The sequence below is a fragment of the Cladophialophora carrionii genome (genome assembly GCF_000365165.1).
Source record: "Cladophialophora carrionii CBS 160.54 unplaced genomic scaffold supercont1.2, whole genome shotgun sequence".
NCBI lineage: Eukaryota > Fungi > Ascomycota > Eurotiomycetes > Chaetothyriales > Herpotrichiellaceae > Cladophialophora > Cladophialophora carrionii.
In genome coordinates, this window is record NW_008481827.1 from 535391 (window position 1) to 550850 (window position 15460).

At 54.5% G+C, this 15460-nt stretch overlaps 6 protein-coding genes across 6 annotated transcripts; 3 read left to right on the forward strand and 3 right to left on the reverse strand.

The window, feature by feature from the left end:
• Window positions 1–1502: 1502 nt before the first annotated feature.
• On the forward strand, window positions 1503–3127 carry G647_02259 (uncharacterized protein; the record flags this gene model as incomplete). Its single annotated transcript, XM_008726609.1, has 3 exons — window positions 1503–1631; window positions 1684–2826; window positions 2873–3127. The coding sequence occupies 3 exons, from the start codon at window positions 1503–1505 to the stop codon at window positions 3125–3127; spliced, it is 1527 nt and encodes a 508-aa protein (XP_008724831.1).
• Window positions 3128–3858: 731 nt separating this feature from the next.
• Window positions 3859–4761, forward strand: G647_02260 (uncharacterized protein; the record flags this gene model as incomplete). Its single annotated transcript, XM_008726610.1, has 1 exon — window positions 3859–4761. One exon carries the CDS (start codon window positions 3859–3861, stop codon window positions 4759–4761), a length of 903 nt encoding a protein of 300 aa, XP_008724832.1.
• A 550-nt stretch (window positions 4762–5311) lies between these two features.
• G647_02261 (uncharacterized protein) lies at window positions 5312–6853 on the reverse strand (the record flags this gene model as incomplete). Its single annotated transcript, XM_008726611.1, has 1 exon — window positions 5312–6853. The coding sequence occupies one exon, from the start codon at window positions 6851–6853 to the stop codon at window positions 5312–5314; it is 1542 nt and encodes a 513-aa protein (XP_008724833.1).
• An 807-nt stretch (window positions 6854–7660) lies between these two features.
• Window positions 7661–9663, reverse strand: G647_02262 (uncharacterized protein; the record flags this gene model as incomplete). Its single annotated transcript, XM_008726612.1, has 5 exons — window positions 7661–8521; window positions 8568–9089; window positions 9141–9155; window positions 9211–9366; window positions 9514–9663. The coding sequence occupies 5 exons, from the start codon at window positions 9661–9663 to the stop codon at window positions 7661–7663; spliced, it is 1704 nt and encodes a 567-aa protein (XP_008724834.1).
• A 550-nt stretch (window positions 9664–10213) lies between these two features.
• Window positions 10214–11351, reverse strand: G647_02263 (uncharacterized protein; the record flags this gene model as incomplete). The annotated part of the gene is made up of 4 exons (XM_008726613.1): window positions 10214–10268; window positions 10316–11087; window positions 11136–11178; window positions 11229–11351. The coding sequence occupies 4 exons, from the start codon at window positions 11349–11351 to the stop codon at window positions 10214–10216; spliced, it is 993 nt and encodes a 330-aa protein (XP_008724835.1).
• A 1179-nt stretch (window positions 11352–12530) lies between these two features.
• On the forward strand, window positions 12531–15192 carry G647_02264 (uncharacterized protein; the record flags this gene model as incomplete). Its single annotated transcript, XM_008726614.1, has 4 exons — window positions 12531–12696; window positions 12768–13147; window positions 13197–13601; window positions 13648–15192. The coding sequence occupies 4 exons, from the start codon at window positions 12531–12533 to the stop codon at window positions 15190–15192; spliced, it is 2496 nt and encodes an 831-aa protein (XP_008724836.1).
• Between the last annotated feature and the right edge of the window lie 268 nt (window positions 15193–15460).

Sequence of the window (15460 nt, forward strand, 5' to 3'; positions counted from 1 at the left end):
TACATCAGACCGCAACGAAGGCTTGCGGGCTCCGGTCACTGTTGGACAGGACGCGACAGGAGTGGTCGGGAGATGACAGCCAGCTGTGGTTGCCATAGGTTGCCCAGGTAAGATCTTTTGGAGGACAAACCCCAGCGCAAAGTGTCTGTCGATGAGCACTTCAACAACATATGCGATTGCGTCTACAATATAAACGCAAGGGCCCAAACGTCACCAGGTTGTCTATCTCGCCATTGGGTCAGCCGCCACCACTGGAGTCCATATGTCATGGTCATTGGAGGTGCGAAATCGTCGGACCACACGACTGAAAACGTTGACCATGCTGACACAGGATGCATTTTTCTCAGAGAAGGAGACAATCAGACATGGTAATGGACCACCCATCTCATCGACCCCAAGCTCTTCCACAAAATCGGCGCATGTCGGACCCAGTGTGCACTTCTATCAGAAGCACTGGAGGTCAGGGTCCTGGAAGACGAGAGTGGAGTTCCCACACCGTGAGACGACCGAGGCCGGAACGGATATCGCCTTCAAGGATGATGGGCAGTATTCCCATGACAGATTTGGGAACAGGTTATAGGTCAAGTTGCCAGGTCTTGTGCATGTCCTTTCTGACGAGAATGACCCGTCCGATATCAGGAGGTAAGTCTCTTGGCGAGTAGGCGGACAATCCAAATGCACCGTGACGAGCCCCACGATGGACACTGGCTCAAAGGAAGTGACTGTTCCGTCATGGGATGCTCTAGGCTTCTGAGGATGTCGAGGTATGTGCAACTTATTGGAAATTCCCCTTTCATCCTCTTTATGTGTGCCCTCATTGTTGACGCTGTGCATAGACGATCTGGGGCCATCCCGCTGGCCGATCTTCACGAGCTGGATTCCATACTGGGGTTGGTTGACACGCGTTGCCGCCGCTGAGGGCTCGCCTCCTCCATATGGTCACGGAGCGACCATTGAAGACACACAGGGCACTCCGTAGGCAATGCCGTTCGGGGTATGGTCGATGTTTTATATATGACTGGAGCTGTAACCCGAGAGTGGTAAGAGGCTAGGTGAGAAGACGACCCGTCAGCCCCCTGCTAGACTACGGTGCTCGACATGGCCGTTGACGAAATATCTACGGCCAGCCACCTGGCAGCAGAATGCAGAACTACGGTGAATTGCACACAATGTGATGTGCAAGAACGTCGTTAAATCCACAATTTTCTCCGCCAAATGTTGCAGCTGGGACTCGACAGAGAGGAACGGTCCCTTCTCACCTTCACACCCTCCTTGTCACTTTCACCAAACACACGTAAACCGTTCATACCGCCCTCATTGTTTGTCAGTCGTCACCTGGCGGACTACATCAACTGTCTCTAGCATTCTTTCAGTCTTTCGTTCCCTCCACTGTCATGCTCTTCTAGCATGGATAGAGGAATATAAATATCCCCGACTACGCACCACTCTGTCCCGTCTTCCGGTAACTCTACTTTGGTACTCTATTTATCCACTTTACAACAATGGCCGACACCCAGGCTGCTGCGGCCACCGATGTCGGTCACAAGCGACCTGAAAAGCCTGATGAAGCCAAGTTCAAGGCGGATCTCGCAAAGGCCGAGAAGGAGCACGAAGCCGCGCAAGCTCGCTTCGTATGTCTCCACAGTCTTCGTGCGATAGAGATTCAGAGCTGACTCACTCTAGAACGCCATCCGATCCAAGCTGGACAGTGCTCGTCCTGGCAAGTCCACTCCTGCGAACGACCGCTTCAAGGAACTCGTCGACGAGCAAAAGTCCATCCGCCAGAAGCAGCAGGAGCACAAGTCGGCCAAGGCAGGCCAACAAGAAAAGTTCAACCAGAATGACGCTTTGATCAAGAAGCTCATTGCCGAGCAAAAGGATGCCCGCACCCGTGTCGGTTTCAAGAGCCCGGAGGAGATCGACTCAAAGATCGACAACCTCCAGAAGCAAGTCGATTCGGGCACAATGAAATTGGTTGACGAAAAGAAGGCACTCAACGAGATCTCCCAGCTCCGCCGCAACAAGAAGGGCTTTGCTGGTCTCGACGAACTGCAGAAGAAGATCGACGAGAAGAAGGCGGAAAACGCCGAACTCAAGAAGACCTTTGACAATCCTGAGAGCCGTGCCCTGTCTCAGAAGTACGAGGACAATCAGAAGGAGCTCGACGACATCAAGGCTGCGCGCGAGGACACCAACAAGAATTTCGACACTCTCAAGGCTGAGCGGGACAAACTCTACGAAGAGCAGCAGACCACCTATCAAGCCATCAGAAAGGTCAAGGACGACTACTATGCTCAGCGAAAGGCGTACAAAGAGTTCGAGGACCTCATCTGGCAACAGAAGCGCGAGCGACAGAAGGCCGAGAAGGACGCATATGAGAAGGACCGACGCCGCCGCATTGCCGAGCAGAAGCTGGAGGAGGCCTCCGAGCCCGCTTTCCTGGACCAGATCCGTACCGCCGAAGGCCTCATCCGCCACTTTGACCCGACATACACCACGGACGAAGGTGACAAGGGCCCTGGACAGTTTGCTGCGACAGCTCAGCGCACGATTGACGAGGCCGGCTTCAAGGGCATGAAGGTCGTCAAGAAGGAAGACGAGGATTTCTTTGTCGGCAGCGGCGGCAAGAAGAAGGGCAAGAGCAAGAAGGGTGCCGCGGCTCCTGCCGAGTCTGGCAAGTTGAACATGAACATTGGTATCATCGAAGAACTGGCCAAGGTGGGCGTGGATCCACCGAGCACCCAAGCCGATGTTCCGGGCGTCGTTGAGAAGCTCAAGGAGAAGTTGGCCGCCTGGAAGAGAGACCAGGACGCCGAAACCAAAAAGGTAAGGTTCAGGCAATTGTTCTGATTCCGTACTAACACGTCGATAGAACATCGAAAAAGCCAAGAAGGAGATCGAGAGGCTCGAGCAGGAAGCTGCGGAAGCCTCGAACACTGCATCAGCCTCGAGCAGCGGACGGCAGAACCGTGCGAAGAAGGTCTCGGCAAAAGATGCTCTGGTCAACGGTCCAGTCTCTGCTGAAAGTGAACAAGTTCAAGAGAAGGATGGCGTCGCCGATGCTACCAAGGAGCTGGCCGAGGCCAAGCTCGAGGACAAGGAAAGCACCGCCACCGAGACGGCCTGATGATCGTTCTTCAGCTCATGGATGCCCGGAAAGACCTGGCCTTATTCTTATTGAGTTAATTGTTCCTCGTCGCCCGGAATATCGTCTAATGCGGGCGCACGGGAACGGGGCGGTGGACGGAAAAGAAAATCCTTAAAGCATGGCATCCAGTACTTCATTGCAGCCGAATAGCGCGCAGCGTGCATGTCCTTGCAGAACTCGCGCATTGCATTCATATAGGAAGAAAAAGGGACCAAAAAAAAATGAAAGCCAGAATGAATTTTACAAGACATGATCAACCATGCATATCCTGCCGGTCTTTGCCAGATACAGCAGATTATATCAGGCCACATTCGACATCACTGACACTGGTACGAGTCAGTCATAGACGAAGACCGATGGCGCGATGCCCGTGGCGCCTTGGGACGGATGGACGGAGTGTTGCCGAGTTTACTGAGTATCTCTCAGTGCTTCCCCTCCTTGATTCCACTCCATCCCGGCTATCTCGAGGACCACAGTACTGTACTCCGTCTTGTAACCTTTGGTGGGATCTCTGACCGCGTCGGCTGAAGAATCCGCTAACTACCGCGGACCGTGTAGATCACCATCGTTGCCACTTGCAATTGCGATTTACTGACGCCGGCGTGAACCTGGCTCCCCGCCCAGCCACAGCACGTCTCCTCGGCATCAAGCAAGCGCTCACAGTCCGTCCTCGTCCTGCCGTGGTATCCCTCCACCAGAGACGAAACACCATGGCCTCAGTGTTCCGCCCGGGCGCCCTGGCCCTGATCTCCGGCGGTGCCAGCGGCGTGGGCTTTGCGTTTGCGCAACACTGCCGCAGCCAAGGCATGCACGTCGCCCTGCTGGACATCAACCGGGCGACCCTGACGGCGGCGTCGTCGGCGCTGCAAGCCATGGACAACAAACTACTCACATTGACGTACGAGATGGACGTGTCGGACCTGGACGCGTGGGCGGCGGTGCGCGCGGACGTCGAGGGCAAGTTCCAGACGATCGATTTCCTCATGCTCAATGCAGGGATGGCGATCCGCACGACCACGCCCTGGAAGGACGCGCAGTACTTCCACAAGACGCTCGCGACGAACTACTTTGGCGTGGTGCACGGGTTGGTGACGTTCTTGCCGCTGGTCACCAAGTCGTCGGGCCCGGCCGCCGTCGTCATGACCGGGTCCAAGCAGGGCATCACAAATCCGCCGGGCAACCCGGCGTACAACGCGAGTAAGTCCGCGGTCAAGACCACGGCCGAGCAGCTCGCGCACGACCTGCGCACGAGCGGGTCGAGCATCTACGCGCCGCATGTGTCGGCGCATCTGTTGGTGCCCGGTTGGACGTTCACGGGCTTGTCGGGCAATGTGGGCCCCGTGCCGGATGAGACGGCGCTGAAGAATAAACCGCGGGGCGCGTGGTTGCCCAGCCAGGTTGCCGAGTACGGTGTGCAGAAGATCGAGCGGGGGCAGTTCTACATTATCTGTCCGGATACGGATGTTGACGAGGCGTTGGATAATGCCCGCATGACTTGGGCCGTCGGGGATATCACGGAGGGGAGAAGCGCGTTGAGTCGGTGGGATGAGAAAGTCAAGGACGAGGCGGCGGGGTGGATCCAGAAGGAGGCCGAAAGACGGAGGGGGGAGTGATAGAGTGTGACTACTCGTATGGCCGTGGTGGGAGAAGAAGCGACTCCTATATCAGGAGGACAGGGAGTGATGGCGGACAAACAGACAACTGCCAGGCTGCGCGGGTTGGATGCAAATTGAGATGCCGGCACGGCAGTGGCTTGGGAAGCGAAGTCGAGTGAGCAGAGGTGTACTGGATCGAGCGTGATGATGAGAGTAAGGTAGAGCTATGAAAACACGTTATAAAGCTTCAAAAGCCAGGGTCGGAGAAGACGCAGCTGAACGTGTCTTTTTCCTGTCTTCCAGGAGATTCACTGCATGCCACAGTACATAGCACAGTCACTCCCTCACTGTCCTTCCTTCGCCGTATCTTCCGATCCGTCGCTATATCGCTGCTGCGCACTCGGCAGGTCGGCGGTCTATGTCTAACAGGATCAACTGCAGTCGCCAGTTCTTGTCCTTGTCCTTGGAAGGTCGCACAAAGGGTGATCGACCCATCGCCAGCCAGATGAGGCTTTGATGCCCATGGCCTATACTCATAGTCATGCTACTGCTCCTCCCATGCTCACTTTCACCCACATCTCAGGATCTGACGAAGGTCGACCGGTGGCGGATCCCAAACCACATCTCTCACACAAACCTGTTGCCTCGCCGGGATCTTGACGCCCAAGTGACCCGGACAAGCCACGTATTCCTTGTTCCTGATCAGCAGAAGTTCGCCCCTCCGACCCTCTTGAAGTTCCGTGGTATCGTGGCCCTGCCCTTGTTCTTGACTTGACTCTCTAGAATCATAGGCCGCCTCGAGCGTGCTCGCCGTGGGGAGCCCAATTGCCCGCCTGGCTCTCGAGCTCACACACTCGAAGAGGAGATTGGCATCTTGGTCCGTGCCAGCCTGATATATGCCGACGCCCAGCGACGCCAGAGCGAGCGGATCACCCGTGCCCCACGGCGTGAATGCGTTGCCCACATTGTTCACCGACAGACAGGCATTGATGCCGTGTTTCTGAACCATATCGAGGACTTGGAGCGTCCCGCGCGGCCGATTCCCAGACGTCGACTCCTCCTCAGCCGACGGTATTGCTGCCGCTGCTGCTGCTGCTTTCTGGACAGGCCTGCCCATCATGAACAGATCCGACGTCGGCAACCCCACGAAATGAACCGGCAGGTCGGAGTCCTTGATCTCCCTCGCCAGTCTCGCCATCTCGGCATCACTAAAGAGTGTCAGCCGCGTGCAGTGGCCTAGCACGATCGTCTTTCCGGGCTTTGCTCGCTCGGTCCACGCCTTCTCTCGCAGCAGACGGAGCACTTCCCAGACCATGGCCTGCCGGGACGCATCGAGATTATAGTCGAGATGAAAATCGAGATGTAGAGAATACTCCAACGCCGTTTCAATAGCCCATTCGATGTTCCGCAGCGTCGCGTCCGTCGATTGCTCCACGTACGGCGTCGTGCCCAGCACGTCGACATGCTCGCCACAGTCATCGCGCAGCGCGCGCTGCAAGACCTGCATGTTACTCGCGCCGTGGTCCGTGCTGAAGAGGGGATCCTGCGCGAACGCACAGATCTGCAGCTTCATCTTGCCCCGGAAACACTCCTTCAGCCGGATCGCCGCGTGCAGGCACGATTGGCGCGTGACGTGGTCGATTTCCACAAACGCCCGACAAGCCGTGACGCCCTGCGCCAGCGACGTGGCGAGCAGCTGGGCGCCGCGCAGGTACAGGTCTTCATCCGTGTAGCGCTGCTTGGCCAGCGACGTGAACTTCAGCGCCTCGCCGAACGAACCGTCCCGGGGCGTGAGGTCCGAGTAATCCGGGTGCTGCTGCTTGTCCAACGACGGTGGTCCCCCCTCCGCTTGACTACTACTCGACGGGTGACGTTGAGGTTGGTGTCGGTGGTGGTTACACGTCAGGAGATATGCCTTGTCCAGATGAATATGTGGGTGGCACAGAGGCGGCAGAAGCAACGGGGACGGGTTATCTCTCGACCGGTCTTCCTCCCCCGCCGCCGCCCCTGCCGCTGCTGGTCGTATGCGCGTGATGGTGTTGGATTCAAAGTCGACATCCCACCGTGAGGTTGGATCTCTGCCTGGCAGGATTGCGTGCTTGATTTTCATCTTGTGTGCCATATGCAGGATCGACTTGTCGCTCTCTCTCTCTCTCTCACACACACACACACACACACACAAACACACACGGATGACGGATGGATGGCTGTCAGCCTTGGGATCCTGCTCAACTGTGGACCGCAGTGTGTACGAGGAAATCACAACCTCTGAACAAACCGACTTTATTGGCAGTGTCTTCGAGTTCGTGGAACGAGACTTGTTTACTGCCAGAATCGGGACGTTTGGCTATCGGGTCCGAAGCGATGCATACAATACTCCTTAGGACAAAGCCGACGCATCCGAATACACGACGGAGAACAACGTCCGTTCATACGTGGCTGACAGAATGCCGCATGCAAGACACCAGGCACTGTAAAAGTCATCAGATTGGTTTTATGGAGGCTACCCTTTCGGTCGACCATGTTAGGCATGCTGCCCATCTAGGACGTCGTCATCAACACCAATGTGTCTGATGTAAGTACTGTAGATAGCCCTGACAGAGGCAGCATTGGCGACCAGGGTACCGAGTACGCTATATCTGACCACCTGCTTGTGGCTGCTGTGACTGGGATTCAGAGTGCTGATTGGACTTCATAGTAGCTGAATGCAGTCGTGATGATCCGCCACCGGCATCAAGGGTAATCAAGAACTTTTGATGTGGGTATCCAGCTCAGTTTTATCATGTCTCGTCAATCTACGCCCAACATGTCGGCCCTGTCCTGCCTTGCTCCATTGCGCCATCGCTATGCCATGCAAAATGGGTTATCCAACGTCTTCGACGCACATTGTTGGAATGACGTGCCTTAGTCGCAAGCTTCACGAGGTACCATACCTCCTCACAACCTCTGCGACCTGGCTAGCGAGCTTCTCCGCCTCGGACTTCGAATATGCTTCGGCATAGACACGAACAGCATCCTCCGTCCCAGACGCACGAGCGAAGGCGCGGCCTTTGATGTACATCTGGCAATACTTGTCGATCTCCTCCTGGGCACCCTTGGGAGACTCCAGCTTCCTCTCTGCATCGACGGCCTTGAAAATGGACCGATCATTGACAACAACACGGACCAGACGGTTCGGCAGGTCGATGTAGGTATTTCGCCAATTTTCGAGTGTCCAACACTTGTGAGCAAGCACAATTTCAGCAAACAACATGTCTGATATCGCATCGCCCACTGCTTGGTTGATCAGGTCGATGCAGGCTCGGAGAGAATCCAAGGCGTGCTTCTGCCCAGGCGATTTGGGCTCTGATTCTCGGATGAGCTTGATCGCATTGTCTGAGAAGAGAACGGTTCCGTGGCCATTCGCTTCAAAGTACACGCCGATGTCGTATCTAGCGGCAGCGTGGTGAAGATGCTTCACACCAGTAGGCGTGATTGTGACAGGCAGTTTGAGCACTTTCTCGACATACTCGGTGGCAGCCCCATTGGCGTAGGCGGTTTGAACAATTCCAATTTTCAGCTTCTGATCAATCCCAGCGACACGAGTCATATCTGCAAGGAAGACGGCACCAAGTGTTGCGATACGATCGCCGTCCAGCAGGTGGAAGGTTTTCTGTTCGTCAGTGTAGTAGTAGACCACCCGATCTGCGTCGCCGTCAAGGGAGCAGCAACGGTCGCCAGGTTGAGCGTTGGAGCTGGGCGGAGCTCGTTGCTTGGTTTTGACGTAGTCGGCGCCGCACTGAAGAAGTGAGTAGGTGTATAGAGTTGCGGCACCGGGGACATACCTCGAAATTGAGCGCTTCTGGCTTTACCACATCATCATTCACGACCTTGATGTCGATTCCACCTTCTTTGGCGGTAGGCAGGTATTTGATCAATTCTCTCAGCTTCGGACCTCCCACACCGTTGGCGCAGTCGACGGTGATAGGGCCTTGAATGGTGCGACCATGCATGAGTGTTTTGAATGCTTTCGCCATCTTTTCATAGTACCCCTGCTCAGTCGGTTCGCCAAAGGCGTATGGTGAATTCAGAGTGTTGATGCATCGTACGATATAGTGCAGCTGAGGAGTAGTCATGATGCCATAGTCGGTGTATTCGACGTTGACGGCGTCCAAAGCGGCCTTCAGGGCAGTAACCAGATATGGCCCGGAAGCACGGGTGTCCCGAGCAAACACCACCTTGGCTTGTCTCTCATGGAGCTGGCTGATATTGCTGATCAAAGTCTCATTCAAGAGATTCTCATACTCCTTCGCGAGCTTGTCATTGGGAGTATTGGCGAGAGTCGTGGCGTACCCCTCCCACGATTGCTACCCAGGTATCAGTCACGTGAGTAGGACGAGGGAGGCTGGAATGCATACCTCCAGCATGTCACCCTATGAGCCAATCCGTCAGTCGCATGGCGACACCTTGCGTCAGATGACAACTCACCATGGGGTCCACCAATTTGACTCCGTTGTCTTCAGCGGGGTTGTGACTGGCTGTGATCATGATCCCAATGGTTGCATTGCGCTTCTTGGAACGGAGCGCAGCAATGAGACCAACAGTGTAGATGACATGATCGAGTAATGGGCTGTGCTTCCGTCTCTTTATCAGTCTCGAGGATCTCAGAGCGACCAGAAGGGTGGTGGATGTCAGCTTTGTGTGGCTGAGGGACAAACGTACGCTTTCATGCGGAACTGAATCGAAACATTTGTCAGTGGCAGGCTCAGATGAATGGGCACGAAAACATACTCCTGCAGTGCCATACTCGTACTTCCGGCCCTCCTGGATAGGGTATGGCTCTACTCCTTTGGTAATGCGATCCAGCAGGGTCTTGTCGAGGTGGATGACGGGCTTGGGCTTGTTCAACACCGAGTCCCGAGGGTCAGAGTACGACGCCATGATGGCTGAGGAGAGTAGTGGCTGTAGGTGCGCTCGATCGCAGACGACCGGTTGATGTCGACAAGCTATTATCGCGACTCACGTGCGAGTGAAAGAGATAGCGGCGACAAACGAGAAGGTAAGAGAAGGAAATCGTGGATTACGAGGAAGAGCGACGACGGTGGGATGAAATGCAGGTAAGAAATGCATCTCCAAAAGACGTTTCGTTTCTACATCCCACGCAAGGAGCCGCGCCGAGCCACGCCCCGCGTTGAGATTTGTGCCTGGCTAGCGGCTGTCTCGGCTGTGTAGGGACCAATAAGCGGCCCCGGTTTAGGCGGCCACCGGCGGGAAAGGCGCCAAAGAATGTTTAACTATCATGGATGCAGCTCCCGCCCCTCAACCCCTCCTGTCGGAAGAATAGCTTAGCACCGCACAAAAATGGCTTCTCGATTCCTGGCACTGGTGCGGTCGACTAGCCATTCGTGGTTTCTCGTTTGGCCAGAAATACCTGGACTCTGAACGGCGGGAAACAGTCTTGGGGCATGGCAGAGTTGCCACCGATGTTAGTTTACGCCTTGAGCCTTTCACTCGCAAGGTCTTCTTGGGCGTCTTTAATTAAGAAGCTGTATCCGAGTTAGCATCAACGTGGAGAGGCAGTAGACTGTCATACCTGTACCACCAGATTGTTGGAATGACAGTTCCGAGATGCCATAGACTATGCGCATCGATCATGCCGGCGATTGGGGGGAAGTCAAAGAGCTCCAGACTCATCGCCATGACGATCCAAGCCACGATAAGACCGGGCCACGCTGCCCATGTTTTCTTCAACTTGCGATATCTGCTTATACTGAACCAAGTCCAGAGCAGATTTTGAAGCACGCCAACCACGACATTGGCTGCCATATTGTACGTGTAGTCCCAGCTCCAAGCTGTGAGGTAGGTGACATGGGCCACATAAAGGGAGACGCAAAGTATCGTCCATACCCGGAGAATGCTCTGTTTTGTCGAATCGTTCTTATCAAGGCGAAATATTCGAATCGGGGAGAGGTAGAGTCCGTACAACACGCTTGCTCCAGCGGCGAAATAGTCCAGTTTCTCCGTGACGTTGAAGTCTCGCGAGTGGAAAATCATGCTGAATATCCAGCTCGCCAGTCCAAAGTAGCCAAGGGCCAAGTAATAAGGTCGCAGGGCATAGCGAGCAGGAATTGATTCTCGAATTCGCTGCATCCCTTCTCGATGAGCCAGAAGATTCATCAACGAGAACAGGACGGAAAAGGGCTCCTGGATGCCCATGAATCGATAAAAAGGCCATTTCCCATGAAATTGTACCACGGGCTCAATCATAGGCGGATCCCGTGCTTTCCGTTGGTCGGTAATCACATGTTGACATGTGTAGTCGCACTCAGACGGGCAGTCCCAGAGCAAGATTCGGAGATGCAACGCTGAAATGGCTCAGTTGAAGACGTGGAACCCAGAAGAGAAGCACTCACGAAGCGCTGCTTGCCCAGTGTCACAATTCTCCTCCACACAGACCTGTAGCTGTCAGTAAAGTCAGCCAATGTGGGAATCGGATGAGCTTGTACCTTGACGCATTCGCGGAAATCAGGTAAGTGATCGCCCAGAGAAGCCAGCGAAGAATTCGACAGCGCAAAGATCACCAGAATCAGTGGGATGTGCCCGAAGACTCCAGCCCCAAGGCGTCTCATTGCCGTGCGTCGCCTCCTGCACACAGAAGATGAATGTTCTATGAGTTTGTGACCGGATTCCAGTGATTTCCGAGCAGAAAAGGGTTCACGGGCCAAAATAGAGACGGGGTTAAGCCAATCACGTCGTTGGGGCTCCGCTTTAGGCACAACTAGCTCGAACCAGCTTGCGGAGTTGTGAAATACGGTAACTACGCATTGTGTACATGCGGAAGACCAGCTCGATGCTTGCTCCCCTTCAACATTCCGTCCCAAATGTCTCTTCAGCCACTAATTTGAGCGTGAGTCTGTCTGGGTGAGTCCTGTCCATTGGCTTCAATTGCTATCTATGGGCCGCCATAAGTTCCGTGCAATCCTGGGTGAATCTGTAAAGCTGCCAGCAGGCTTGCAGCACCTTGCGATATGATGCATGATTTCTCAAACGGTCGCTGAGTATCTGATGATTGTTTCAAGCCTGTTCCTGTTGCACACTGCAGGTATAAAAGAAGAGCATACATCAACATCCCGATCATTGAGTGTCCGACCCTGACGACGATACCTCAATCTAGTGCTTGAGACAATCTTGCCATTCCGGACTGGACTCAGTTAATCAGTTCCAGGAGTGAACATGCCTGATCACACAATTGTAGCCGAGGCTTAATACTTGCTGGAGTGTGTCCGCTTAGGAGCACGCACACGCGAGGAATCTGGAGACACTGGACATATGGCGACGGCCAAGGGTTGTGTTTGCTGCGGTTTATAGATCTCCACATTTGACGGCGTACTTGCGCCTTTATTTTATGTACGGTACGTGGAGAGCACCTCAGACAGAAAAGGAGTGTGCTAACCAGGGAAAGCCGACAAAGCCAGGTAGGTGGCAGGGTAAAGTCGAGGTGAGGGTGGAGAGAGGTAGTTGTCATGAGAGCAGCATGATCATCACAGCCGCATCGAGAAGTCCTGCTCGCACGTGACCAATACACTGCCAAGCACGGAGATGTCACGATGAAGCCCCGACTCGGATTCGGATGGAGCAGGTGCGGGACACGAGGAGGTGAGTCGAGAAAGTCGAGGCAGACAGTATTGGCATACAGGCTGTTGCGGCCACGGCGAAAATGACATGCATGTATGAATGATATGACAGTTCACGGGATACCTGTGTCCACCATCACAGACCTCCGTCCGACATGAGATCACAACCACACGATGGACGTAGGAGACCCAGCTACACCGACCGAAGCCCATTCCCAGCCGCAGTCCCCTTCTCAGGAAACACCGCGCAAGCTCCCAGATGACCTTCCGACTTCCTTGGACGACCGCCGCACGTTCGCCAACTATGGAGAGGAGACAGAGATGTATGATGGCTGGCAAGGTAGGCAGATTACAATGCACGACTAGTCTCGTGCTTCGCCCGGAAGACCTACTGACCTTTGCTGTGTACAGGCTCGTCTCAGTACATCACTGCCCCGACTCCCGCAAGAACTCTCACATTCGACTTACATCTGGACACCCCAGCCTACGATGACGAGGAGACCTTCGCTCGGATACAGGACAGCGAGTCGCGCTTGATGGAAATGGTGGCAGCACAGGCGCACCATAGGCAAGGTGGCAGTCCTGGACAAGATGAAGACGCCATTGCAACTGACGACAACCTCTCCGATGACGAGAAGAAAGAGATTCTGCAGAAGAGCCTTAACATGGCCGCGAGCAATGGTGATGTCTCTCGAATTCAGAAACTGGTGGGAGGCAAGGCCAAACAATATGTGGATGTCAACCAACCAGATGAGGAAGGCACGGTTCCGTTGATTTATGCCAGTTGCTTTGTATGTTGCCTGGAGACCAACCGTGTGCTGTTCAGACTGACTCTGGAAGGGACATCAAGAAGTGGTGGCTGCTCTTCTGAATGCTGGAGCGATTGTAGACAAGCAGGACCGGAACCAATGGAGCGCCCTGATGTGGGCTATGACGAATCGCCATAAACAGATCGCCAAACTGCTGCTCGATCACGGCGCCGACCCCGACATCAGGTCTTCTTCCGGAGGCACTGCCCTGGATTTCGTCCAACCCGGGTCCGACTTTTCGCACTATCTTCACGAGAATGGCTACCATTTCGGATCCTCAAGCTCGGCGGATGACTTCTATAACTCGGGCTTTTCCCAAGATCGATTTGAAGAAGAAATGGCAGAGAACGAAATGAAACGGCGGATGTTGATGCAGGAAAGCGCCGCAAACCTAGAGGTCGATCTGTCGACGCTAGGGTTTGATGAGCAGCCAGAGGTAAATTAACGAGCTTGCAGCTGGGAAACCTACTAACCTCTGACAGTCACCCACCGATCTCGATAACGACGAAGAAGAGTTCATCTGGGACAGGTGCGTCGGCGACCAGATGTTTGTCTTCCAAGCCGACAAATTGGAGGCTATCTTCGACCTCATCATAAGCAACATGACCCCTCAGCGTTCACCGTCGCAGAAACCTGTGCCGGCAAACCTGATCTTCCTCATGGCGCGATATGCGCATTACCACATGACCGCTTCTCTTCTGGACGATGTACTGACGAGAGCTATGGACCTCATCAACGACGTCATCGAACGCTGCCAGTGGGACATGACCATGCTAGCATTCTGGATTTCCAACGCTACTCTGCTCCTGCATTACCTCAAGAAAGACGCTGGCCTGGTTCAGGTGACGTCGAAGTATCAGCTGGAGCTGGCGGAGCTGATTAATGAAATTTTCATCCTCATCATCCGAGACGCGGAAAGGAGGATGAACAAAGTCCTTGATGTGGCGATGCTAGATCATGAGACCATTCCTGGCTTGGATGATATTGCATTCCAGGGAGAATGGAAAGTCTTCAAGTCGAAGCCGAAGACCAAGGATGAGCCGCCCGAGAAGCGGTTCCGGCCGCCTTCGCCCAAAAGACGAGCTCAGACATCCCCGCGCAATATCACTTCCCTTCTCTCTTCCACGCTGTTCGTCCTCGACCTGTACGATGTACATTCCGTCATCACGGCGCAGATACTTTCGCAGCTCCTATACTGGATTGGTGCTGAGCTGTTCAACCGAGTCATGACTACCAAGAAATACCTTTCAAGGACGAAAGCGATGCAGATCCGCATGAATGTGTCTGTCATTGAGGACTGGGCACGCACAAACAATCGACAACCCGAACACTACGAAAACGGCTCAACGATATCCACAGGAGAGAACACAGTTGATGGAGCACGAAGACACCTTGCGCCGATCATCCAACTGCTGCAGTGGTTGCAGTGTTTCAGCTCCCTAGGAGAGGATCACGAATCTCTTGTGGGCACCTTGGTTCAGCTGCAGCGCCTCACTCCCACGCAACTGATCCACGCTGTCAAGAACTATCGCGCAGAAGTGGGAGAAAAGAGCCTCCCTAAAGCGCACATGAAGTTCTTGACGCAACTGCAGAGAGGTGAACAATCTCTGATCAAGAGGCCGTTGACTCCCGCGATAGATGCACCAGAGTCAGGAACAGCAACGCCCGCGAAGCGAAATGGAACCCCGGTCCCGGCAAATAAGGACCCCAGCACGCCCCAACGGCCATCCGCGCCTCCGACATCTTCGCCTATCGAACAAGATACGGATCCGCCCATGAAACGCAACGCCTTGACCCTGGACCAGTCTCTTATGCTTCCATTTTCTCTCCCGACATCCACAGACATGCTCATCAGCTATGGCGCAGGCATCGGTGGGACGAACCGGGAACAAGCCCGGAAATATGTACCGACTGTTCCAACAGAGGTTTTGAGTAAATTGAACCTTGACGGCGATAGCATCAGGCGGAAAGAAAGTATGAGCACCATTGGGACGACAGTGCAGAGTTGGCGAGGTAATGATTATTGAGAGGGACCTGGCTTGAAATGGGATCCTACCGCTTGTGATCACTCCCTTTCACCGGAAGAGAGAGCGCTGGCGGTTATCGCGAAAAGCTTCAAAAAGCAGTAGCGGCTGTCCAGTATATGGGGCATTCAGACATGTTGTCACGTTGCAGGTGGACCTCCGAACGCACCGGATGTCAACTAAGGATTTCATGATCGAAGTTTCAGGCCGCTTCCGGTGATTCTGATCCTGGCGGAGACTGGAGTCACCCGAATATCCGCGCCGCTTTCAG